The sequence below is a fragment of the Hoplias malabaricus genome, chromosome 12 (genome assembly GCF_029633855.1).
Source record: "Hoplias malabaricus isolate fHopMal1 chromosome 12, fHopMal1.hap1, whole genome shotgun sequence".
Classification (NCBI taxonomy): Eukaryota; Metazoa; Chordata; class Actinopteri; order Characiformes; family Erythrinidae; genus Hoplias; species Hoplias malabaricus.
In genome coordinates, this window is record NC_089811.1 from 36,465,448 (window position 1) to 36,492,182 (window position 26,735).

The following is a 26,735-nucleotide window of genomic DNA, read 5'->3' on the forward strand; positions in this document are numbered from 1 at the left end:
AATGAATGTGTTTAGGTCATTAACTATTTTGGTTTGAGGCAATGCTGTGTTTAAGGGGTCTAGTAAATGAAAAAGAATATAGTAGTTTCACAAGTGTTGCATTTTTTTATGAAGACTGAATGTGCATTGGTTTTTCAATCTCAGAACACAATTTATCTGTTATTTCTGCTCATTGAATTTATTAACAATTGGATGCACAGTTATTAACTTTGAAGAGCACATCAGTGTTTAAAAGACTCCCGCTTTAAGCGTAGAGCAGAGGTGCGCATGTAAGGGCCTGGGCTGGTCACAAGGGGGCACTGCTGATCCCGGTTGTTCTCTGACTCCACAGAGCCTCTGGACGGTCTCCTGGAGCTTGGGCTGTTTCTTCTATAAAGACACAGAATCAGACATGTGACTCTAAAGCTAGTTACACGTGGAATGCAGTGAAAAGGCCTAAAAATCTGATGCATTTGCTAAATGATGAATTGCTCATGCGGCACGGTGGCGCAGCAGGTAGTGTCGCAGTCACACAGCTCCAGGGGCCTGGAGGTTGTGGGTTCGATTCCCACTCCGGGTGACTGTCTGTGAGGAGTTGGTGTGTTCTCCCCGTGTCCGCGTGGGTTTCCTCCGGGTGCTCCGGTTTCCTCCCACAGTCCAAAAACACACGTTGCAGGTGGATTGGCGACTCGTAGGTGTGAGTGTGTGAGTGAATGTGTGTGTGTCTGTGTTGCCCTGTGAAGGACTGGCGTCCCCTCCAGGGTGTATTCCCGCCTTGCGCCCGATGAATCCAGGTAGGCTCTGTACCCCCCGCGACTGTTGGATAAGTAATAAATTGGATAAGCGGTTACAGATAATGGATGGATGGATGAATTGCTCATTTGTTAAGAGGCACTAAGTGAAAGAGGAATGCTCGGAGTGTGAGGGAGTGTGTGACCTGGTTGGGCTGGGTGGCAGAGCTATGATGCGAGGGCGAGCTGTCAGTATCAGCTCCCCAAGAAAAGCCTCCATCATCAGGTTCTGCAGAGTACTGAGTAGAATCTCCTCCATTAGGTTACTGAACTCTGGACTTCTGTAGGAGCATAAGAAGAGAGAGTGTAAGACCGAAACACACACATACACAAGGAGAGAGAGAGAGAGAGAGCTTGTTTAGAAACTCAAACCCATACCCATGCACTCACATTGCGTCTGTTGTGCACGTCCTTAAAAATATCAACGCCATGCGTAAACAACGGGCAGTGTAGGCAATCAACAGCATTAAAATGACGGAACATTTTGAAGAAGGCTGTGTCAGAGCCAAATCTGCAATTACCTGCATCTTCCTTTGGTCTACCCTCTAGTGGAAAAAGCAGCTCACCTGCGAATTGAATCCTGAACCTTCATCCTGAGCTCCTGATGCAACTCCTGATGGGGTTCTGGCTTGCACTCAGAGGCAGGCTGTGTTTGCGTTTGCTGTGTGGCAAGACTCCCTGTGTACTGTGGAGCTTGTCCGTGGTCAGGTAGAGTGGTCATGTCAAGTGGATATAAGACCTCAGCAGCTGGGGAACCCTGAATGGAGGATGTCAGGGAGGAATCAGAACGAAACTGAGTGAAGTAGGGTACCGGCTCAGCTGAAGCATTTTGGAGAGCCTGATGAAACTCCGGGTCATCCAGAAGACTCCTGGGTGTGGGAAAGTACTTTGTTTATGACTAGTGTTAATCACCTTGTGTAGTTAATCATTTTGTGTGCACATGTGAGTACCTGAGCAGAGACGTAAGGATGTGAGTGAGGATGTCTCTCTCTGGGCCATGGGTGAGAGGTGGCATGTGTGAAGAGGAAATCCTATCCTCATTTGATCCAGACTGAGGACGTTTTGGCTGCACAGACCTGAATATGCATTCAGATATTCAAACATCCAACAGAGAACATGGAGGTATCTTAGTAATCTCAGTCCCTTAAATAATGGCAGCTGAATATGAAGAATGTAACTTCACAGACACAAATCTACTCACTTTTGAACATTTAGCAATTACGGCATGAATGACATTTCATTTGCTTTCATTAACCTTATGTCATTAAAAAAAAAAAAGCAGGTAGTCACACAGCTCCAGTGTCCTGGAGGTTGTGGGTGTGAGTGTGTGAGTGTGTGTCACCCTTCACAGGTCCCCCCTCCACGGTGTGTTCCCGCCTTGCACCCAATGATTCCGGTTGGGCTCCGGACCCACCACGACACATCACTGTTTATTCCTCAGTTAATTAAAATAAGACTTTTTTTTTTTTAGCTTTGATTCAACTGAATATTTCAAATAATAAAACAAATTAAAATGGTATGGGCAATATGATAGGACCTGTTGTAGCTGCCTCAGGTTTGAAGGGTCTCTTCTACAGATATGTTTCAGCTTTTTTATGAAGGCCATTTCAGAGTAGACCAGTGTTTTGTTCTTAGCCATTCTTGAGTGCTTTTAGCTGTTTGTGTCGGGTCATTACTCTGTTGGAGAACCCATGACCTGCGACTGAGACAGAGCTTTCTGACACTTGGTAGTAGATTTTACTTTGGAATGCTTTGATAATGTTGAGATTCTATTGTGCCCTACCAGACGCAGTAAAGCACCCTCAAAACATAACAAGCCCGTTCCATGTTTCATGTTAGGTATGATCTTCTTTTCACTGAAAGCTGAACAGAGCTGTGAAATGCTACATAGCTACAGTTTTCTCTCATCTATTGAAAAGAACATTCTCTCAGCACTGTGGATTGTCTGTATGCATTTTAGCAAATTCTGTCTCAATTCTCAAAAATATTAGCTTTAAAATATTTCTAAAATCGATTTATTAATATTTTTTTAGCACCAGCAAATATGTCCAGGCATTTTTGAAGAATGTCAGTAGAAGAAATGTTTTATCTCTTCTCACATTTCTTTGCTTTACTCCATGACATACCAATGCAGTTATAAGTCAGTATAATGCATTTAGTGCAGCAGGTAGGTGTCACAGTCACACAGCTCCAGGGTCCTGGAGGTTGTGGGTTCGAGGAGTGTGGTGTGTTCTCCCTGTGTCTGCGTGGGTTTCCTCCGGGTGACTGTCTGTGAGGAGTGTGGTGTGTTCTCCCTGTGTCTGCGTGGGTTTCCTCCGGGTGACTGTCTGTGAGGAGTGTGGTGCGTTCTCCCTGTGTCTGCGTGGGTTTTCTCCAGGTGACTGTCTGTGAGGAGTGTGGTGTGTTCTCCCTGTGTCTACGTGGGTTTCCTCCGGGTGACTGTCTGTGAGAAGCGTGGTGTGTTCTCACTGTGTCTGCGTGGGTTTCCTCCAGGTGACTGTCTGTGAGGAGTGTGGTGTGTTCTCCCTGTGTCTGCGTGGGTTCCTCCGGGTGACTGTCTGTGAGAAGTGTGGTGTGTTCTCACTGTGTCTGCGTGGGTTTCCTCCAGGTGACTGTCTGTGAGGAGTGTGGTGTGTTCTCCCTGTGTCTGCGTGGGTTCCTCCGGGTGACTGTCTGTGAGAAGTGTGGTGTGTTCTCCCTGTGTCTGACCTTTGGCAACTCAAAAGTGTCCATAGGTGTGGTTGTGTGTGTGTGTGTGTGTGTGTGTGTGGCCCTGTAAAGGACTGGCGCCCCCTCCAGGGTGTATTCCTGCCAGGCGCACAATAATTCCAGGTAGGCTCCAGACCCACCGTGACTCTGAACGATAAGGGTTACAGATAATGAATGAATATTGCTTTTAATTTCATCCCTTTTCAGGAGTTGTTTCAATGAGCTGTAAACGTACAAAAAAAATTGTCCACGTCTGTAACTAAAGATCAACTGCAGAAAATTTTAAATAAATGTTTTTCACAGTGCTTACCTGTAGATATGATGTTTATTGAAGTGAGAAGGGAAGTATGCCTGGTACTCCAACAGGGAGTGGGAGCGTGCAGTGACCCCCAGATGGAGAAGTGAAGGACGAGGAGGCTCAGGATGTCTTCTGCCAGCCAGGTCTTTATTTTCTAATCCACTGGACCCTCCAAGTATAGCACCACTACTACTACTGCGGATGGGTGGCAATGTCTAAAACAAAGACACACACACACACATAGTTTGTCACAGATGGCACATTTAGCAAATCTCATGTCTCTGGTCATAGACTTATTTGAGTTTGCAACCCTGCCCCACCTTGCTCTAACTTTTTTCTCTGCTGTGCATCTGCATTGCACCTGTGTTTTGTCTGTCACTAACCATTTTTAGTGGTCTTTCAGTATTTCTTGATAATACTTACTTAATACTGCTCCTTTATGAATACCCCATGGTTCGCCTTGGCTAGGATTTGAATGTGTAACATGGTTCTGTTTGCCTGGTTTATGGGGCCTTTTGTATTATTGCTTTGGTTTGGTCTGCTATTTCCAGTTTATGTTCACGTAATTCTGTTTTCCTATTTTTTTTAGTCTTATGTTCATTTTTTCTCTAGTGACTTCATATTTTGTCCTTTTGCACTAATCAAAATTTAGACGGCCTCTGCTGTCATTACACATGCTTTACTAAAATATTTAGTGCAGAATTTGTTTTATACCTTGTATTTTCGAGGTTCAAATGATATTTTCTGTTCATCTGCTGTGCACACCTGAGTGAAAAAGTGTTCATTTTATTCCTTTGAACTCATGACATGTAGCAGAATGAGAAGAGAACAAATTAAAATATGTATGGTTTTATGATGAGGAGACAATCAGAACCTTAGTAGGTTTATTCTGTGGTTTTGTCCGTAGTAGGTCCTTCTCTGTTATAGTAAATTCATTCATTTCTCTTTCTCTCTCCACCTCCCATTGCTGTAGGTTTGTCTGGTACTGAGCTAGAGCCTCCTCTGGTGTAATCTGAAAAATACATTAATGAAAAACCTTTTATTAGCATCACTCTCTTAGATTAAAACAGTCTTTGTGCGCCTTGGGCAGTGTTTGATATATGTATGTTACACAAGCCTGTGAATATATATGTTATTGAGTGTATGATTGTGATTGTGTTTTGGTGTGTTTGTGCCCGCAGGTCACACTCACTTCACAAACGAGGTCTTGTTGGTAGAACATAGGGCTGCCTGAGGTGTTTATAGTAAGGATGCAGAGAACACTTTCCCCTGCAGCTAGAGATCCATTCAGAGGGTGGATCTGCACTGCCTACAGATATAAATTCACACATGTACACACAAACCAAATTAAATATGACACAAACCTGTTTGATTCGGGGATTGGGCATTACAGGTCACTATGTAATATACATAAATCATACACAGAGTTCTATATACCTTTGTTAGCTTATGTTTGACTGATTACCTATGGTTCAATAATGCTAATTTAAGCTAGTGCCCCTAGTTGGGCGCTTTATAATGATCACACATTAAATTAAACCACCTGCTAAATTTTGTTGAGGTCCATAACACACTGAATTTTTACATCCAGGACTGTAAATGAATAAAATATGTGAAATACATAATGCATACTGTGACATACGTGGTACTTTTTTCACATATAAAAGCCCATTGTATATGACCTTGTAGATGTTTTCATATTTCTATTTTATACTTTAATTAATGCTGGTCTCTCTTACAGCTATCAAAATGTAATTTTCATTTGCCCTCAGCAGGACTGGACCAAAGAGGATAGCGTCCTACACTTCCTATGTGCATAAAATAGCCTTGGGTGTCCATGACCATACTGACACTTTACCACTGATCCTTTCTTAGATCACTTTTGGTAGGGAATAATTACTGCACACCCAAGTTTAGAGATGCTGTGACTCAGTTGTCTCAGATCCATACACTTGTATATTATTCCTGCTTCCTACAGATCAACTATTACAAATAGTTGTTCAGTTGCTGCCTAACATATCCAACACCTTGGCAGATTTTACAGTTATTTTGTCATCAAGGTTTCATTTTATTATCACAACAACAATATTTACATTTAAATGTTTCTTTGACAGTTTTACACACCTGCTTCTCATATTGATCTTTCAACTTCCACGAGAAGAGCACTTTGTCAGTGTGGGAAACATTGGTTAAAAACAGGATGCGTGTGCTGCGAGAGCAGACTGGAATATCACCAAATGACACTCTTTCCTCTGAAAGGAACACCACCTATAAACCACAGAAAAAGTAGGAAACATTACTCTTTGTTCCTAAGATGTAGTATGGAAAGGCAAAATCAAATATGTGAGCAATTTATTACAGTCTTTTTAAAGCAAAAACGTTAAAGGCTAAGCACCACTTAATGGACCTCCATGAATATTTCACATTATTGTAGTTACTGACATATATAAATATGAATTAAAATGAAAATAGCAGCTTAATTTGCTTTAAAACTGACAATTTTATTAAATTGACGGAAAAACCCGAGGTCGTTACGGAAATTCTTGAACGCAGCCGTGACGTCACTGGTGGACAACAGCTGAACAACGCCGCGGTAAAACACCGTTATGACTGACTGTTATGACAGTATCTAGCTAAATAACCAACATTATTCATGACAATTGCCTAGCAATAAGCTAAACTCAAATTTAGAGGTACCGTTATTCTTGTAAATGTGATCGAAGTCGAACTCAAATTCATCCGACACTTTAAACCTCCGTAATGCAGCTACGTAGCCGAGTATAATCTGAGCCACCGAGTTTAGCGAGTCAAGCTAACGTTAACTAACACCAACTAAAACAGGCGAAGTGAGTGTCCTTACCCTGTTTACCTCCATGTTACAGAGGCTCTTGAACACCTTTCGTTGGTTTCCTTACATGCCCATATTGTTGGAAAAGCGCCAGTGAAATGAGCTACAGATAACGGAGTGAGCGGATGGTCCTTTCCAAAGTGCCTGTTTAAAGTTGACAAATTTAGTCCATTTTCTGGATATTTTGGGATCTTTGGGCCATTTGTGCACAGATGTCCCACTGTACATTGAATGATTGCAGCCAAAAACAACACACCTTTTTGTCATTTTGCATTAAATTAAGTGCAGCTTCTAGAGTTGTTGTCCACCATCTACGTCACAGGACCTACGGTCTTTTAAACCTTATTCCTTGAATTAGTAAGAAATAACATGTTTTCTGACTATCAATAAACACAAGTTAGGAACTCAAATTCCACTGTATTTATTTGTTTGACACTTTCATAGAGCTGCTGCTTAGCCTTTAAAGCACTAAATTATTAAATTAACAATAAACTTACTAAGCTGTTGCTAACAGCTGTTTCGCTCTAACCGGCAGGTTCAATTTGCTTTTTACCTGTCCTGGTGTAGGCACTTTCTGGGTACAGGGCACAGCCGCATGTCCGTCATGAAATTGTAAAGGTAATGAGTCTCTCTTGTCAAATCCACAGCCCTCAAATGTCACCAGCAGACTCTCTCCTTCAAGTATGTATATAGGAATATCCACCTAAAAACACATAAGTCTAGTTTGAGTGGGTGAAAGACTGGAGCGCTGCAGGTAATATTTTTATATACTTCTTTTAAAAACATTGTACAAACACTATGTATTTATTGTAACGTCTGTAATCATATAGGCAAAAGGAGAACTAGTACACGTAGACTCAGACTATGTGTGAGGATGATGACCTTTTGCTGCTTTTTATACAATAAAAGCAATTAATTTTTGTAATTTAAAGTATCAGTTAAATGCTATTTTTTCATTTCATAAAACTGCTTATAAAAATGGATATATGAATTGAGAGCATACTTATTGTTATGCATCTTGCTTTTAACATGTACTACAGCAGTGTAAAATGGAAATGAATGGCTTATAGGAACTAACACTGTATATTTTGGCCTCCAGAGGAGAAAAGACCCATTTCAAAGTGGCTGTGTGGCCAGGCTGCAATTCTCCATCTGGGTTCAGGCACTGCAGGATGGGGTGGCTGAAGTTTTCCTCCTGCAACTGCTCCAAAGGAGATATGTCCACATGATATCTCAAAGGAAGAGCCCCTCCATTATACAGTTCATACACCTACACACACCAAATGAACTGACATTAACCACAAATAATAAAACATATAAAAGATCCAGTCAATAATAATTGTAATTTCTGTATGTTGTATGTTTAAAGGTCATTGCTTCACCCTCATGAAAACTGCCATGGTGGGTCTCATTCCCCTCATAAAAAAAACTTGAGAAAACTGCCTGAACTTGAGGAAACTGCCTGAAGAAAAATGATCCAAACCTGCATGGGTGGATAGAATCCTCCAATAGCCACAGGAGCAAATAGATGCCGAGTTGAGGGCAAGTGGATATAGCGTCTATCTCTCTCCACTGTAACACCCACAAAATTTAGCTGGAGAGGACAAAGCAAGAACAGGGATTGTTTCAATAATTTTAAAGTCCAAATTTAAGTCATCACATATGGACGTTGTAGGTAACCTTTAACTCTAGTTTCTTACCAAAATCTCCCTGCCATAAGATAGTTTCAACAGGACAGGAAGTCGATATGTTCCAACAAAATCATGCCTGAGAGAGGAGAACATTTACTTAAAAAGAAAAACACTTTGAAAAGAAACACTTTATCTGTTAAAATAAGGAAAACAGCATGATAATGTTGCTGTCTAACCTATAAGTGAACTGCACCGCCCTCTGCTGGCCAGGCTGGAGTTTACCAGCACGTGGGGAGATGGAAAAGAGTCTGCTCTCCTGCACCTTCATTTGATGGAGCTCAGTGGGCGTGAACTCTCCACTCTCTGCCCAATACTCCAGCTCGATCTGCTGGTCCTCTGGGAACAGAAATGACCTGGCAGACAATCAGGAAGACTGTGACTTGTTGTTTGCCAAATAGTGAACCCACATCCTTCTACACTGTTAGATCTCAGATCTCATTGGATACTGACCTTACTTTGTCTTCTCCATCAGTCAACATTAAGCCAGTCTGCTTTATCACGTTTGTTTAACCCTTTAAGCACCATGTTTAATGAATCTTCTACCAACAGATGGTCATTTTAGACATTAATGAAAATGTGGTACACCTTAACATGAACTTAATAAATTCATATTCTCATACCTTATTCTTTACTTTGACATTTTTAGTCAGATATCGGACACATTTACTATTTAGCAAATATCAGGTCACTGTGCCCTTTCTATATATTTGTTACAAATGATTGTTAATGACCTTTAAAGTGTTTACAACCTAATTAATAACCATTTAATTAAAAAAAACATTAAACCATTTATAAACCTTTATAAGTGTAGTGTTATTTTTATGTGATACTAAAAAATATCTATAAGGAGTTACTGGTTGTACCTACCACTCCGCAGGGATGCTCCCAATGTTCTCAAACATGAGCAGGAAGGTGGAGGGTTCTTCACCCAGAGGGGCAGAACTGAAGTTAAAATCCAACATGGTGGATGTGAAAATGGGAGGACAGCGGCTCAGGCTATAAAAGTACATCAAATAAAACAAGCATAATTTAACAATTAATGCTAATTCAATAAATACAATTAGAGAACCCCTGCAGTTCCAGAGAGTTTAGCTTCAGGCAGTTCTATAAGATACCTGTGTCTGGTTGGCACTCTGTAGGTGAGCTCAGAGGGGCTGGGGTCGTTACACAGATATGTATTAAGTAAATCTAGAGAAAAGAGCCCCCAGAGCTGCAGCTTACTCAGCCCCTCCAGACTGCCACTGCATCGGATATCTGTTACCCCTAGAGTGGGGTACACTCCCTTTGCCTGGATCACGCACAGAGAGCAGGGCTCACCCACCTCTGAACCTGGAGATCACAGAGGAAACATGCATGAGTACAACACGAGTCTCAAAGAAAGACATCAATACTAATTAGTACATTAGTGCTCTTATTTTGTTTTTAAAAGGTTTAAGATCAGCCCCAAAGTAGGGGCACAACCTCAGGGGTGTGTGGAGCTGTTTTTTGGGGGCAGAGCAAGATACATGAGATACCACATACATGTCACTCGTAATAATTTCACTCTAACAGTGATTTGTCAATTAATTTAGTTTTGTTCAATAAGAAGTTACAATGTTTAAAATAAATTCCAGTGGAGTATATAATCAAAAGATGTGTATGTGTGTGTCAGTGTGTGTCAGAGTGGGTGTCTCAAAAGTATTCTCATCTACAAAAGGGAGAGCACTGCAGGAACGTTATGTGAAATCTCAAGGGAGGGAAGTTTCTAAGGCCCAGGGTTAAATACGACTAATTTAAATAACTGTAAAAACAATCCAACACTTAGATTTACATGAAGTTTTTGGCCAGTGCAGTACCTGAGGCATTGATGATCTGGTAGTGAATAGTCCAGCAATAATGGGCCCTACGAGCCGGTCTTGCTGTAGTGCGGACCAACAACCTGCAGTGGGCTGGAATAGTGCCCTTCACATTGTCCATCTCCAGAGCTGCAAATGGAGAAGAAAAGCACATCAAAAGACCACAATATGTTCTGCATAATATTTGACATTTGAATTAGATCCCACTTGTTCAGTTTGTCCATCCAAGTAACTGAGGAGAGAGCGAGGTTTATAGTTCTCCTACCAACAGCGTCTTTGGTCACATCCTCAGATACATGTGGGGTAGTGATGTTTTGAAGCACGGTTAGAGAGAAGCTAATGGCACAGGAGCCAGTGTTCATCAGTGGAACTTCAAATGATTTACAGCTTCCAACCAACACTTCACCCAGATCCAGAACTGAGCAATCTGCCTGGAATCATAATCACAGGAAAGCACACATGGACACACACATTTACTAACTAATTATGTTTCATTTATCTAGACTACTTGAGGCTATTATGTACCTGTATGGAACCTTTAGCAGCCAGTGCAATAACTTTAAGGGACAGGCTGGACCTCTTGCAGTCTGGTGTCTGGACAGGCCAAAATCTAAGTGTAGCCTTCATAATATGCATCTGCTCTTCCACTGGAGAGAAGGACCATTGCTGTACCTAAACGACAACAAAGTATCAGTTTCATTCTATTAAGAACACACAGATGAGCAATAAATATCAATGATGTGTGTGTCAGATAAATATTGTTGCATGTATAAGCATGTACACGGGCACCAAAACTGTCCCTCACCTGGAATTCGTTGGGCTGCAGTATCCCACGGTCTGGCTGTACAGTGAGAACCTTCTGGTCTGAGCCCAACACGCTCCAGTGGAAGTGAACTGTCACTCTGCTCAGGTTTCTGACCCACAGACTTCTCTTGGAGCAGGAGCCCACTGCTGTAGGCCTGAAGAACAAGGTCCCATTCTCCTCCAGAACTACATGCAGCCGTTCCGCTGTACTAACCACACTCAGCTTCTAAACACAAAGGCAAACTCAGAGAAACCATACCACACTGCACAACTAAAACCCCAGTACACAAACTTTATATGGTTCTTTTGCAGCTACCTGTGTATGTTTTGAGCTGGCATTGAGCTGAAGTGTCAGTGGTAAACTGGCCAGGCGATCTTCCGCAGGAGTTGTTCTAAGAGTGAATATCTGGTGGCTGCCAGGTGAAATGAATCCACTAGGTGGCAGCACACATACAGCAGGACACTGCTCTGGGTCCAATCGAAAAATCATGGGAAGGTCTCCTGTGTTCTGCAGGAGAACGTTTCGGTAGGAGACTTGACTCAAAGCAGGAAACATCTGGAATAAACAGAGGAAAGGGAAAAAAAATGCTAAAAGTAAGTAAATAAAAAGACTCTGTGTGATATTCAGAGATTCAGGAAAATCATCGCTTACAAAAATGTTTACTCACCACTTGAGTGTGCTCCAGAGAGAAGCGGGGGATGAAGTGCTCATTACCAGGCTGGAATGAGTGAGCACTTACCCTGACAGTGAGACACCATGATGGGCACAGAGTGCAGTCTTCTGTCTGTCTATGGTCCCGCAAAACCTGCCATCCAGATGACATTCCCACACAATGTTCACAAAATTAACAAAAGCAGTTAGACACATGGTTCTGACATTAAAATCATGAACGGCATTTAAGATTTTAATGCTGCAGGATTAGTTCTGATTCAACAAATCTCTTAAATTATTCAGTGGGGCTTCAGAGCACCTGTGGTCGCTTTAGAATATAGCTCTGTGATGGAGATACCAGAAGTTGTGTTTGTACACATGAATGCCAATTTCAGCTAATGGCACATCTGAAAAAGCTGAGGGGTTGCGGTATGTTTATACAAAACGTCTTAAATACTAGAGCAGGTGTTGGGAACTCAGAAGGAGGTATTCTTGCAGTGTTGTGATTCCTTTATTAAACAGAGGTACCAGGTTTAGCAAGTGTACTAGAGATGTTCAGCAAACTGTGCTGAACTCCAGCCATTTGTTCCCAGTGCCTGTACTAAAGGATCAAAAACCAACCCTGTATTTTACCTTGTAGAGAGCAAAGCACTCAAGATGTGCTGCATCGAAGACATTGTGCTGTCTGGGTGTGTAAGTCACCCTGAAAGCAGTGGACTTCAATGGGCTCAGGTCACAGATCAGAGGAGTGATGGAGAAAGGGGAGTCAGCAGGAGGGGTCCACAGCAGACTAAGTTTGCCTTTAGTGTGGTTGGTGATGGAGACTGAACGAGATGCTGGCCCATCATAAAAAAGCAGTTCAGATGGCTGCACTGTGACATGGTGCCTGGGGAATAGTTGGTGGTCTCCACACTCAGCAGTGTGTACCTCTCCCTCATCTGCATAGCTGTTGTGAAAAAATTCCTCCATCACATTGCACGGTCTAAACAAAGCAGCATCGTCTGATGGGTTCTTAAGACCAGAAAACAAATATCAAGTTATGACATTGTTAGCTTTTCTGATTAAAAACACCAAAAAATATCAAGGTTAAATACTTTATTTGCACCCATACATGTGGCCACACACACACAAATTCATGTGTAATTGTAATCACACATACCTCCTGGAATAGTAAAGCCCCACTTTCATCTAACTGCAATTTATGTTCAGCCAACATAGCACAGAGTATATCAGGAGGATAGCAAGTGAGGCCACGGAGAAGGTTCAGTCTGTATACGTTCAGGTGTCTGGGGTGTAAGATGGCTGGCTTCAGTTGTTCTGAGTGACAGGTGCCAATCAAGTCCAGAAAAATGGGCTCCTACAAAAATTGAGAAATATTTACACTACAAGTAAGTGGAGTCTGTATTAAAGTAGGGTCCCTTGCATTTACAATATGTGACTACTTCCCATTATCCGTATAGATCCAGTCACGACTAAAGCTACAGAAGCATACGTGCTTTGTCAGTAGCCATAGCAACGTAAAACCAGAACATGCAAATCCACTGAAGCTAAGCAAGCATGGGCCTGGCCAGTACTTGGATGAGAAAGCCTGGATGGCTGCTGGAAGTGGTGTTGGTGAGCTTTTAATAATCCCCCATCTCCAAATAAATTGCCTGTATTTTACCCTCTAGTCACCTCTTGACCAAATAGCTCATGTGTGAGGAGAATACTGGTGTGAACTGACTGCTGTTGAAACATCCAGGTAAATGCTGCAGAGATAATGTTTGAGGTGACTCTGTAACACTTAAAAAAATGTAGAAAAAGATATTTTATATTATATTATAAGTGGCAGCCTTTGCCTAATGGTCCCCAGGGGCTTTGAGCAAGGCACTGAAAGACGGGTGCCAGGGATGGCTGCCTGCCGCTCTGAGTGTGTGTTCAGAGCCCATAGTGCACTGGTGTGTGTCTGTGTATTTTATATATATATATATATATATATAAAATTAATAATTCACAAGGACAATTAAAATACATAAACACAGAGCAAAGATAAAATATTTTTGATTTGTCTAACTATGACACTGACATACCCTGTGGAGTATAAGGCAGGCTGGTCTCTTGTGATAGGCTATTGGATGACAAGGGCGGAACTTTATATGCAGAGCATGGCTGCTATTGGCTGACAGAGTGCCACATATTCGGTCAAGAGTGAAAACGCTGTGGCTGCCAGGGTCCATGTCAAACTGGTAATGAGCTGGTACAATGGAAGAGTTTCTAATATAAATAATAAGCATGGCTTCCTCTCCTTCATCCACACAGCCAAAATCCACCACAGAAGAACTTAAAGAAACCACAGGACCTACAGACATCAGGGAAATACACAACATCAGAATTCAGCCACTACCTATATGGTTGTTACTGATTATTTTGTGCTATGTCCAAGTAGAAACCCTGAAGGTAAAATGATTGACAACAGGGACAGTTACAGCTGACAATATTAATACCAATAGCTTATGACTTTTATTTTGTGGGTTGAGTATACTTCTCGTGTGTTTATCTTACCTATGCATGAGCCAGAGACTTTGAGTAGATTTCTGTTAACAGCACCAGGGCAGGTGAGACTGAAGTAGTCCACATTGGTGCTGTCTACAGTGAGAGGGGTGAAGCACACAGGTACTTTCAATACTGAATGTGGGGCTATGTGGCCCTCATGTAAACGACAATGAAACACAGACTCCATCAGAGCAGGTTTTGGCACATGGGTGAGAGCGAAGGAAGCACCTACCTGCCAGAGGGACAAGATTCCAATGGGAATGGTTAACAGTCCTATTATATAATAAAGATATAATCAATAGTACCCATATTATTTTTATTATTTGATTTATATATGAACATATAAGGCAATGTATCACAGTGACTCACTGAAGAAGGGTTAAAAATCTCAAAGTGTTTTTCCAGAGAGCTTCCAATTGCTACACTGCCAAACTCGAGAACACCACAGCCTTCTTCCTGGTCAGGTGAGATGATCTGCAGATGAGGGAACTTGGCTAAAGAAAACATTGAAGAAAAAGTTATATAAGGGCCAAAATTCCTAACCAAATCTTGACTTTAAAAATGTATAACCAATCGGATAAAAACAGCAATGAACATTTCCCACATCTCACAAATCTTCAGTGCTGTGGTATCTTTTAAAATAACCATATTTCCTTCAAGAAACAATAACAATCTTTGATTATAACCAAAAAGGGATGTGTAAAAGACAATTTTCAATAGACAATAGATTTCCAAAATTCAGCAGTACATTTAAAAATGAATCATCAAGTACATCTTTAGTGCAAGTGCAAATTGTAGACACACTCTATATATATCTTTTGGCCACCAGCTACATTGTCTATATAAAAAGACCACCAAAAAAAAGTTCTAAATCAAAACAACAATGCTTTATAATGGGACCCCTGTCCTGTGGCCTTGTAGCAATGGCAGTGACATTTTAGTTATTTTGGTCCTGTTCAAATTGTTGACATACATAATGTAATTATTTTAGTTTAAGGGCCATGGCATTAAGGAGAAAGTGAAAAAAACAAACAAACAAACAAAAAAAAAAAAAACAAGATTCCGAGAATAAAGTCCGAATTCTGAGAATGAGTTTGGGTGCCTGACGTAAACAAGGACTACTGACGTGCAGACTGACCAATTAAATGTTTACAGAGAAGGTTATCGACCAATAACGGTAGCTCTACAGTTAGACCGTCCAATCAGAAAATTTTAGGCTACTTCACCACGCCCCTTCTCACTCAAGCGAACCAATCGGAGTAGGGGAGGGCGGGACTAGTCTGTAAACGAAACTTCTCGAAGTTCAATGTAAGCTCTAGAAAAACAAAATCCTGGACGAAATTCCGCCCGGACATTTTTTTAAGTCTAAAAAAGAGGACATGTCCGGGTAAAAGAGGACGTCTGGTCACCCTATGAAAAACCAAACTGGCTCGGCGTTGCAGAGGCGTTTGGAGTTGTTTTAGACTATGAACAGAACTCCAAATGTTGAAAAGCATGACCCGAAATGAGGATTACTCCATTCCTGCTCCATATGTGCGTAATATTGACTTATATTTAACAGCACTACCAAAAAGTGCTACAAAACTAAACAGCTAAAGCTACAAATGAGATTCTGTGGTATTGCGAACAGTGAATAAAAACGTACAGATTACAGTTAAAGGTCAGCCACGTACAAACAACTGTAATTATATTCCCCTCAAACATGCCGTCCCCCCTTAAAAGATGCAGAGCTTAGAGCTGCATTTCCCTACAATCTTCCCTTCCCTTTAACTTGTAAAATGGCAACTGAGGGCAAGTATGAGGTTAATATAACTTATAAACTAGAAATAGCTAAAACAGCAACATTAGTTTTAAATGAACTCACACAGTCCTCGTAGTAACGTGGTGCAGTTGCTATCATCATTGTCCCCAAAAGTGCAAGAGGCTTCTGTCTGATATACTTGAGCTTTCTGTGGTCTAAACGTAACAGTGACCTTGCACTGCTCTCCTGGTTGCAGGACCCCACTTGCTGGTGAGAGCTCAAACGGAGGCTCCACCATCCACTGGAAACCAGTTTGCAACTTACTGGGAGGTAAGGACAGGTCAACTATATTAATTTTATCTTTGTTTTACAATGACAACATGTCTATTGCATAAAGCAACAGTACTCAGCACATCTCTCTATTAAAATGGCATCTAAGTATTTTTATTACAAAAAAACATTCCTGCTCGGTTCTCCATACCCAGCATTGTGGAATAGGAAGCTGGTACTAGAGCTGTGCTGGACAGCACAGGGAGGGAGCTGTACTGAGTCTGGGAGATCCAGAGCATGATAGGGCATTACTGCATGTAGTGATATCTGGAATGTCCCCTCCTTATTCTGGAACTCGATTGCGTCCACATACTCACGCTGCAGAGAAATGAAATAAGAACAACAATCAAACCATGGACAGAGACATACTATCAGTGTAAATATCATTCATTGTCTGTAACCCTTATCCAATTCAGGGTCGCGGTGGGTCCAGAGCCTACCTGGAATCATTGGGCGCAAGACAGGAATACACCCTGGAGGGGGCGCCAGTCCTTCACAGGGCAACACACACTCACACACATACACCTACGGACACTTTTGAGTCGCCAATCCACCTGCAACGTGTGTTTTTGGACTGTGGGAGGAAACCGGAGCACCCGGAGGAAACCGGAGCACACAGAGGACACCCACGCGGACACAGGGAGAACACACCACACTCCTCACAGACAGTCACCCGGAGGAAAACCACACGGAGACGAGGAAAACACACCAACTCCTCACAGACAGTCACCCGGACCGGGAATCGAACCCATAACCTCCAGGCCCCTGGAGCTGTGTGACTGCGACACTACCTGCTGCGCCGTGCCGCCCCAGTGTAAATATCAGTCAATGTAAATATGCCAATCCACATGTCATGACATCTCCAACACATTCTTAACACAACAGTACCTTCTTCAGGGGACGAAATGTTATCGGTAGTGAAAAAGATGTTCCAGGACTCAGAATGATGGTCTGAGGAAACTGTGTGGTGAAGACTTTGGAAACAGGGGGTCTAAAAAAGAAAATAGACTATCATATATTCAATTAGCTATCTCAGATATTTCCACACACTTTGGTATTCCCGGTGCGGCCCACAGTCACTGTGAGGTCTAAACTGACCTGAAACTGAGCTTCTGCAGTTTCCCATACACATTTTTTAGGATAAGACATTTGGTATATTCTTCTCCCAGCTCCCAGTCCTCCCAGACCAGCTCATCCGAAGTTTCCACCCCCAAAAAACAGCTGTTCTTGGATGCTCTTTTTTTCTGAAGCTCCACTGTTCGCTGCAGTTGAAACACAAAATTAGAACCCATATAGTTAACAACACCAAAGCATCAAAACTTTCATTAATGGGAAGGCTAGTGTATTACAAAGTCGTGGAACCTTTCAGTGTCACCAGGGGGCAGCATTCTAACTCCCAACAATCCCTATCTGTCTTTCCCGATTGAATTGACAGTACTTCTCAATTATTTAAGGCCAGTTTTATCCAAACCACAAAGAGCCATAGATTGTTCAATAATTACAAGGTACTCAGACCCGTTATAATATATATTTATATTGGCAGCATATCTACAGCATGGAAATGACTGTTAATCAAATCACAGCTTTTAAACGTCAGTCTTAGATGTCAAAATGGGTGCGCTCATATGAGATTATTACTAATTAATTACAATCAGGACTATTAATGCAAAAATCATACCTTTCCACGCATGCTTGGTCTGGTTTTCCATGCAGTCCCATTGCTTTGAGGCTGATCTGGAATATGTGCCAGCATTTCAACAGATACAGAGAGACTTACTCCTGTTGGAATGAATGTTTATCATTGTAATCATCTTAATTAAAGACATTACTAAAATAATATGGGCCAATGGGAATAAACATTAATGCCCCCCTGCAAAAGAATATTACTGTCAATTAATATTAAACGATAATGAAATTAGCTTGTTTATGTCCCCAATATTAACACCACTGACCTCCCAAACTAAAATGAGATGCACTTTTGCCCCTATCTGGATTTATCATTTCATCATCTACATGTTTTTACAATGTATGCCAAATAAAAGCTACAAGACAATGCCACACATAAAAAATAGACCTGTACGGTCATAAAGTAAAGCTGAAATGAATAACCGCTTCAAACCTTTACTGTCTGTGAAGAGCTTGGTGTGTTCTCCCCGTGGCTGCATGCAGGGGGCTCTATTATGGAGAGAGGTTAGTCTCAAAATACTTTACAAATGCATAAATGTTAATCCACAAATAAAACACAAGTCACAAATATGTTTCACTGTTTACAAATGAACACATCCCAATCTGTGTCTCACGGTCTGCAATTTGTACAAATACCGTTACAGTCATTGTTATAATCAGCCAATCAACAGCCAGAGTTAGCTGTCTATCATTTACTGCGGCAGCCAATGAAGTCATTGTCCCGCCTACAGGGGGTTGTTTTGCCGCGGCCCTGACAGCAACAGGTCAGTTCTGAGACACTGGGGAAAGCAACAGTGCCCCTTAGCGGTGGCTTGTTGTCCTGCTGGCCACATTTGTGGATCAGGCTGCATTTGTATTTGGATTGTATTTGTACAAATTGCAGACTGTGAGACACAGACTGGGATGTGTTCATTTGTAAACAGTGAAACATATTTGTGACTTGTGTTTAATTTGTGGATTAACATTTAGGCATTTGCAAAGTATTTTGAGACTAATCTCTCTTTATACTCTGAGGATTATAGATAATGAATGTTTCGAGTTTTATTTATTATCTGCAAAGTTACTATCACTTTAATTATTCAAGCAACCATTGAATTGTGTCTAACTTAAAACTGACAGAAGCGTACACCGTTGAGTCGTCAATGAAAGTTACCTCAGAGGAAGGCCAAGCTAGTGAGTGTAATTGCACAATGAACAGATAAGATCCTCACTTTCCGCCATTCAGCGACGGACTATTTCTCAAGGAAAGGGGGAAGTTGCTTTAGTTACATAGTTTTTATTTATTTAAAAGTTAACAGAGAGACATTTGCCTTTAAGCTAAGTGTTTTAATAATGTCGCTAAGCTTCTCTTTACCTCATAAATGTTCACGGTCGTTCCTCTTTCCGCTCCGCTGTAGTGCAGGACGCTGCGACTGAGCTCGAGCCGCTCTGTTTAACTGTAGAGTTGTGTTTCTTCTCTATAGCAACGACGGAAAGAGACGAGGGACTTTCGCGTTCATTCACCCTCAAACCTTCCTTTGGAGAATATCAACCGTCTTAACGCCCTGAGGGCAAATAATATATTGATTTTCGAATCGCAAACAAGTTAACACACCCTCCACGCCATTACAATGATAAACTCTCAGGACTCAACCTTCTAAAATGATGGGGATGAAACTGGAAGATAGTATAGTGTCTGCTATTGGATCTATGGAACTAATATTGAATTATTATTGTAGGGAAATGTACTATATTTAATAGTGTACATATACAAAAGTCATCCCTGTGTTTAACGTTTTTAATGTGGAACTGTATGTCCCCATTTTGAAGGACATTGTGTATATAAAAATGCCATGTGAAAAAGGCATCGTAACATATGAAGATGGTCATAAAAATGGTTATTTTGCCTATAGAGAGCCACTCTGATGAAATTGACAAGTTCACCTATAACACACACACACACACACACACACAAACACACCAGATCTCTTAATTGTGTGAATATGTCATGATGAATGGCCAGTAGAAATGCTCTAGAATTACTTGGAATAAAATGTTTTCACATTGACTTCAATTGAAAGTTAAGAACGTTTTTTCATTCTCCTATGAATTTACTATTTTTCTTTGGACAGCAACACTGTGTGTGTGAGTGAGAGAGTGACAGAGAGAGCGTAAGTGTGTGTGTGTGTGTGAGAGAGTGAGTGTGTGAGAGTGAGTATGTGAGTGTGTGTGTGTGAGAGCTTGAGTGTGTAAAAGTGTGTGTGAGAGCGTGTGTAAAAGTGTGTGTGAGAGAGAATGTGAGTGTGTGTGTGTGACAGTGTGAGTGTGTGTGTGTGTGTGAGAGAGAGAGTGTGTGTGAGTGAAAGTGTGTGCATGTGAGAGTATGAGAATGTGACTGTGTGTGTGTGTGTGTGAGAGAGAGAGTGTGTGAGAGTAAGTGTGTTTCAGTGTGTGTGTGTGGAGAAACAGCACACCCTCTACTGTGTAGAGGGTGTATTAACTTGTTTTTACTTTGAAAATCAATAAACAATATAAAATGACCAGAGGCACCCAAACTTTTGCATACAACTGAAAAACAAGCTTTTTATAAGAGAAGATGGACTGCTGCTCCTATATTAAAGTGCTGCTCTCATAACCGCACCTCACACCCATAAAGCCCCTCTTTAGGTCCCAGAAGCATTTTTCCACAAATTAAATGGGCCTGTGACATCAGCATAAGGAGCTGATTATTTTACTCCCCTTCATTAACTTAATTATTTGTCCATCAGTAAACCTGCCTGAGTAATTCATATTTGAGGGCCACGGCTGTAAATAACAAGCATATTGCCCATAATGCACTGCACATTCTCTGGTGCTTTAATCACCATCTTTGTCAGCTGGAGGTTAAACAGGAGAAAAGGGAGTGCCGCAGAAAGAGGAAGGAACGACGGTGCTGGCTGCTTTACAGTCACAAACATTTACAACACCAAAAGCCCAGGAAGGTCTCCATGCCAAACACAGATATATATTTATCTTCCACAGTGCGTGCAGTTACAAAAGTAAGAATGAATCACTGAAATGAGAAAACAAGTTGCAGTATAAATGACGTCTATTTTGTGTTTTTTTATTATATTGCTTTTAATTTAAGAGTTTTGACACAATAAATGCTGCATGTTTTACATTAAATAAATTAGATATTATCTATTATACTTAAATACCATTAAAGACAACACACCAATAACAAACATGACAAAGGCTACTGACAAAATAACACACGGCTCGACTTCCCCCTTAATATTTGAAGAGGATTTACCAGGTCCTCTGTGTCATTCAGTCATGTGTTTTCAGAAAAAGGCATAGCAACATAAGCCTGGCACTACACACTAAACCTCTGTTGACATGAATAGAGTGTGGTTCATATCTACACTTAGTGTTTTTGTTCACGGTTCTGTACAGGTCAGATCTATGCAGGACAACAGGAAATATTCGGCAGTCATTCGAAATTTCATTACTCACAAATTCCACTTTCCAAAATGATTGCCTGAATACAGAGGACAGATATATTTACACAGTGAGACAACATTTCTATTTGGGACAAACTAGCAGTTTATAAGTAGGCTTCCAGGGAATTAAGTGCAAACTAACAGGAGAATCAATAACTAAAGTATTGTATGATATCGCTTTTCTAACTATACAGTGTGTAAACTCTTTCACATACCTTCGCAGGCCACTTAAAGACTGCAGCCTTTTGTTACACACAGTCACAGCTTTTGTTAGATATTTTACAGCCCTTCACAACATAGCTGCTCTTCATTTAATATTTTTGGGTGGAGGACAACTTCCAGGTTCTGAGTGAAACTGATGTGTACCAAAACCCCACAAACCTGCCTGTGTCCGTTTACTTGCATGTCACGCACTAATGTGCCATGCTGCTTGAGAATGAGCTGTTACTCAAACCATATCTGGCTTTGTCTGAAACATACTAATGATGAATGACAAAATATGCATGACAGCAAATGGGCTACAAACTACCTGTACATACTGTCGAATGGAGTATAGTGTGGGTGCTGAGTGTGGACTGGGTAAGGGATTTTGGTGCATGGCTTTAGTCTTTGCAAGATTTAAGCCTCTAATGAAGGCTACACAGAGGAAATGATTCAGATTCAGGACCACAGAGACACTTCAGAGCCCCGCTCCAGTCTTCCTGTCTACTCCAATCTCTTCCAGGTCATCATCTGAGTAGGAACTGTGAGAGCTGTAGCTTAGCTCTGAGCCATGTTGGGCAAAGTCTGAAGAGCGAGACAGCCCCATCCCTGTTAGGGTACCTCCAAAGCCTTCATCCTCCTCTTCTTCCTCCTCTCCTACCAGCTCCTCATCATCGTCCAGTGTGTTGCAGCGCCGAACATCTCCAGCCTTGCTGGCCCGCTTGCCTATCTGCCCACCTTCACCTTCAAGATGGGCAGCCTGCTCTTTGGCTTTACGACTGCGCTTCCATTTCATGCGTCGGTTCTGGAACCAGATCTTCACCTGAACATAATTTAATGCAACACCTTCAGTCATGGTGAGTGACTGGAACACTGCTGAGTACAATCTTTACAAAACAATGTCACAGGAAGTACGTGTACGTTGCCTAAAGAACCATTTGTATCGTAACTTTTTAAAGGTGTGAATATCCTTACATCGAGTCGTAGTATTTAAACTTTAAAATTCATTACTGTAATCTTTCTCAGACATCTAAACTTGTGTTTTTCTGTAGCCTCACACACAGAACCGTTCCTGTACTCTTTATTGTACTGTGATATATGGTTTGCATTGGAATTTAATTAAGCAAATCCTAATCCACGAGAGCAATATCACTTCTCTGTCACCAGACCACTCACCTGTGTTTCTGTCAGCATTAGCGAGGTGGCCACTTCGAAGCGTTTGGGTCTAGACAGGTACTTGTTCAGCTTGAACTGGTTTTCCAGCTCCAGGAGCTGCTGGCTGGTGAAAGCTGTGCGAGGTCTGCGACACTTTCCCATCAGGCCGGGCTGAGGTGCACCTGAGAGGATATAGGACAAGGATAATGTATGAGAGACAAAGTCCAGCACTGAGGGAGAGAGGACAAAGAAAGTAAAAATGCAAGAACAAAAGGAGAACAGAGGAGAGTCAAAACAAGAATTAAAAAAAAAATGAAAGTAAACCACAGACTGCTCCTCTTGTCCTATAACGATAACAGCTTCAGTCGGGTTTATTGTTGATGAGAGGGTGCAGAGATATTGCTTTAGTGGGACAATAAAGCACAAGAGAGCACCATTAACTTAATGAAAATTCAATAAACTCCACCAGAAACTTTACTGACAAAGTACAGCGAGGTCTAAGTGTTTCTTTATAGTTTCCTGCCAGGCAAAGGCAGTTTTAATAGAGCTGTCCTTTATGACAATATGAAAGGACTAAAAATAAAAAGCTTACATTATAGTTCGGTTAGCAGTAAACTCTGATTCGGTTACGGTGGAGAATATTTACAGCGCTGCTGTGTCCCTTGACTCAGATTCATTGGATATATCCAACATAAAATCAATTACTCTTCATTTGCGGCTGTAACTCATCCACACTGTCACTGCTTTGACCCAAACAACACTTGGGTTGAGAGAATGGATAAATGAATTAATAAATGAATGAACTGATGACTGCTTATGGAGGGTTAAGTTTTGGAGGGTTTACAGAAGGGAGCTTTCAGTCCTTTACTACTGTGAATTAAATATTGTGTTCATAATTATTTTGGATTTATTATATTTCGTTTTATTTTTGTTTTAAAAATATATTGTTGACGTGTTTGGCATTTATTTATTTGTTTTAATATTTTTACCCCCTGTATTTTTTTTTTTTACAAAAACAGGCTTGTGTACAATAATAATAATAATAATAATAATAATAATAATAACAATATTAATAAGTATTATTATTATAACAATCAGAATTTCCCTGGTTGTTGTTTTTCTGTTTCCGTTTTAATGTTTTAATTTTTATAATCTATACAAGACACAATAAATAAATCTAAATAAACAGAAATCATCTCTATTCCTATGAATATATCAAATTATTATAATTATTGCTATTATTATTATTATTATTATTACTTCCTTGTTAAATAACAGTAAATAAAAAATGTGATGGGATATATTCATATATATCTAATATACACACTCAATTATTTCTATTTTTACACTTCCTTCCTTTTCTCATCATCGTGTGAACGCCATTTTCTCGTTGACCTTTTTCCTGTTTTGTTTGTGATTTTCCTGATTAACTCTTTACTGGACTAACGCATCCAGCACCAGTGCCTTACATTTCCATGATGAATACTGCAAACAATGAAACGTGCTTTTTTAAAAACCTCTCACCAAAAGTAGGACCATTTATTTTTGGTCCAAAAAAAAGTGTGTTAATATGACACACTGATTTATGTCCAGCCGATTGACACTTTTCATGAGAATCGTCCAAATTAAAGGCACATTTCAAAACGTACAAATCTACGAAGCGTGACTCTGATTAACGCTGTCTATTTCAACACTTTTCAACGCGCTCTAATGCAGAATGACTGTTTAGTTACAGAGCTGATTTTCACATATTTAAAATCAATGAAATATGGCTTGAATGAAAGCACATTTAAAAACAAAGTGACAGCAGTGTTTTAACGTTTAAAATCGTGTGTTTTGGCTGGAAGTTTTAGGCATGGCTGTAAGGATTCGATTGGAATGAATAAAACATCACTAAACACTTGCTGGATCGTTGATTTGATGTGGCCTTATGGGTACACCGCCTGAGACACTGAATATGAGGCTTAATTCAAAGTAGGCCGATGACCCTGTGCTGCAGGTGTTCATTCTCTTTCTGTGTGTGTGTGTGTGTGTGTGTGTGTTTGCAGCACGTACCGGTGAAGTGTGTGAGAGTTGGAAGCAGCGCCGAGGCGCGGATCCACGGCTCCAGGTGGAAATGTCCCGCCAGCACTGCGGCACGCAAGTGCTCGGGGTGAGGCTGCGGGAGGGGCGCGTGCGGATGCGCGAGAGGATAGAGACCCCCGAGCGGCGGAGAGAGGCTCAGAAGCCCTGGCTTGACCACCACAGCGCCGCGGGGCTGCGGAGACACACCGGGGGGCTCCAGGGCGCAGAGTCCTACCTCACTATCGCCAACCATCCGGCACTCCTCCGCCAGTAGAGCCTCGATACGGAAACTCCGCGACTTGTCCATGGACTTGGAGAGAAAATACAGCACCGGAGACGCCTTCACGAGCCTGCTTTGGCTGCACGGTTTCCTCTGAAGGCTTTTAGCCTAAATGTCCTGAACTGCGTTTCCACACTTTCCAAATATACAACTTATTTCTTCACGTCTTAAAAGGTGTCTTTGCTTTTAACGCCCTAATTTAGTCTTAAATGTCCTGTTATTTCTTCTCTTTTTCAGCTGTAGAAGAGAACTCCGCTTATAATGTCGGGTTTTAGAGAGTGGATCTGAACGTAAACACCAGTCCCGTGCGTTCTCCTTCTTCATCATGTCTCTAAAGCTCAGAAGGCGCAGATCCCACTTTTACATGAGTTCAGGTTTCTCTCTCCACCCGTTCTGCGGTGGCTCGCTGCGCTCTGATTGGCTGATAGTTCACACTCACGGACTCTGGGCAGAAGTCGTTCAGCGTCACTACGGCTACAGTCGAACTCCGGCGGGGGGCGGGGCCTCACTGAAAGCAGGTGGGAAAAGCCGCTGCTCTTTTGCGGGCTCTGATTGGCGGTGAGTGAGTTTGTATTGGAACAGCTCCGCGCGCCTCTGGAGCCTTTACCTGCGCAAATGCATCTGAAACAAAGGAATTTGCTGAATTTACTCAAATCTAAATACAAATATTTTTCGTTTAATTTTTGTCATTTTTTGGTTGGAGAAAAGCAAAATAAAAGCATATTTTTAAAAGAATACCAACGTAGTGCTTTTCATTACGTATCTGTTTATCTGCTACGAGAACAGAAACACAGCTGAATATTTTGTATGTAAAATAAAAAGTCGTGCCTAGAGGATTGAATAAATAAAGAAAATAAAAAAAAATGCAAAACAAGAATAAAAAAAAACCCCATAATAACAAAGTAAAAATAAAATAACAAAACAACAATAACATTAATAACTGATTATTATTATTATTATTATTATTATTATTATTATATGACATTTATTTATATTAGCAAAATTAGGTATATATAAATAATAAATAAAACAAACCCCCCCCCCCCCAGAAAAAAACATTTATTAGATTTATTACATTTTTTAAAAACATTTATTAAATGCTTCACAGGCTATTTCCACACTTTTGTGAATAAACTGGTATAATTTATATTCTAATGAACATTAAAAGCATAATGAAGAGTTAGGTTTTATTATTTATTATTGGTCAGTGTATCATTAATTAACTTCTTAATGATTAAAAATCCCACACTATTATTTGCTCATGTTACTTTAATAGTGAATGAGTAATTTATCCTTAATCATGGCGCCTTAGGCATTAATATCCTAAGCTCAGATCTGAAGAGACCAAGTCATAGAAAAACTGAATAAAGTATAAAGACCAAACAGCTAGAGTGCATAAATACTTTCACACTGCTGCTCCTGTTGTGTGTGTGTGTGTGTATGTGTGTGTGTGTGTGTGTGTGTGTGTGTGTATGCTTTGAAGGGGTGAAGTTAAATTTGGGGTTTTTGCAGCTTTCTGACCTTGATGATGAAGGATGATTAACAATTTGACCCTTCCCACCCCAGAGGTACAAGTGCCCTCAGATGTGTCTTTTCTCACAGAGAGCAGGTATCACACACACACACACACACACACACAGGCCAGAGTAAGTCACACTATGAATTCTACTGTGTGCAA

General features: G+C 41.0%; 2 protein-coding genes across 3 annotated transcripts; both read right to left on the bottom strand.

The window, feature by feature from the left end:
- Positions 1–213: 213 nt before the first annotated feature.
- On the bottom strand, positions 214–19,356 carry cfap65 (cilia and flagella associated protein 65). Of its 2 annotated transcripts, none has more exons than XM_066641094.1 (33): positions 18,330–18,377; positions 17,889–17,989; positions 17,309–17,472; positions 17,099–17,201; positions 16,362–16,528; positions 16,004–16,203; positions 14,509–14,633; positions 14,149–14,371; positions 13,677–13,945; positions 12,767–12,964; positions 12,241–12,618; positions 11,624–11,761; positions 11,272–11,511; positions 10,957–11,181; positions 10,677–10,823; positions 10,417–10,582; positions 10,152–10,280; positions 9,432–9,645; positions 9,184–9,312; positions 8,493–8,669; positions 8,326–8,392; positions 8,109–8,219; positions 7,704–7,895; positions 7,179–7,328; positions 5,902–6,045; positions 4,970–5,086; positions 4,652–4,789; positions 4,492–4,542; positions 3,790–3,992; positions 1,721–1,846; positions 1,337–1,639; positions 917–1,051; positions 214–369 (listed from the first exon to the last, which is right to left on the bottom strand). In XM_066641094.1, the coding sequence occupies exons 1-33, from the start codon at positions 18,373–18,375 to the stop codon at positions 222–224; spliced, it is 5,424 nt and encodes a 1,807-aa protein (XP_066497191.1). In that variant the 5' UTR covers positions 18,376–18,377; the 3' UTR covers positions 214–221. The 2 variants fall into 2 exon arrangements, with proteins under 2 accessions (XP_066497191.1, XP_066497190.1); XM_066641093.1 differs by lacking the exons at positions 214–369; positions 18,330–18,377 and adding exons at positions 400–795; positions 19,251–19,356.
- Positions 19,357–21,094: 1,738 nt separating this feature from the next.
- mnx2a (motor neuron and pancreas homeobox 2a) lies at positions 21,095–25,441 on the bottom strand. The gene is made up of 3 exons (XM_066641160.1): positions 24,769–25,441; positions 22,735–22,895; positions 21,095–22,381 (listed from the first exon to the last, which is right to left on the bottom strand). The coding sequence occupies exons 1-3, from the start codon at positions 25,082–25,084 to the stop codon at positions 22,037–22,039; spliced, it is 822 nt and encodes a 273-aa protein (XP_066497257.1). The 5' UTR covers positions 25,085–25,441; the 3' UTR covers positions 21,095–22,036.
- Positions 25,442–26,735: the final 1,294 nt, after the last annotated feature.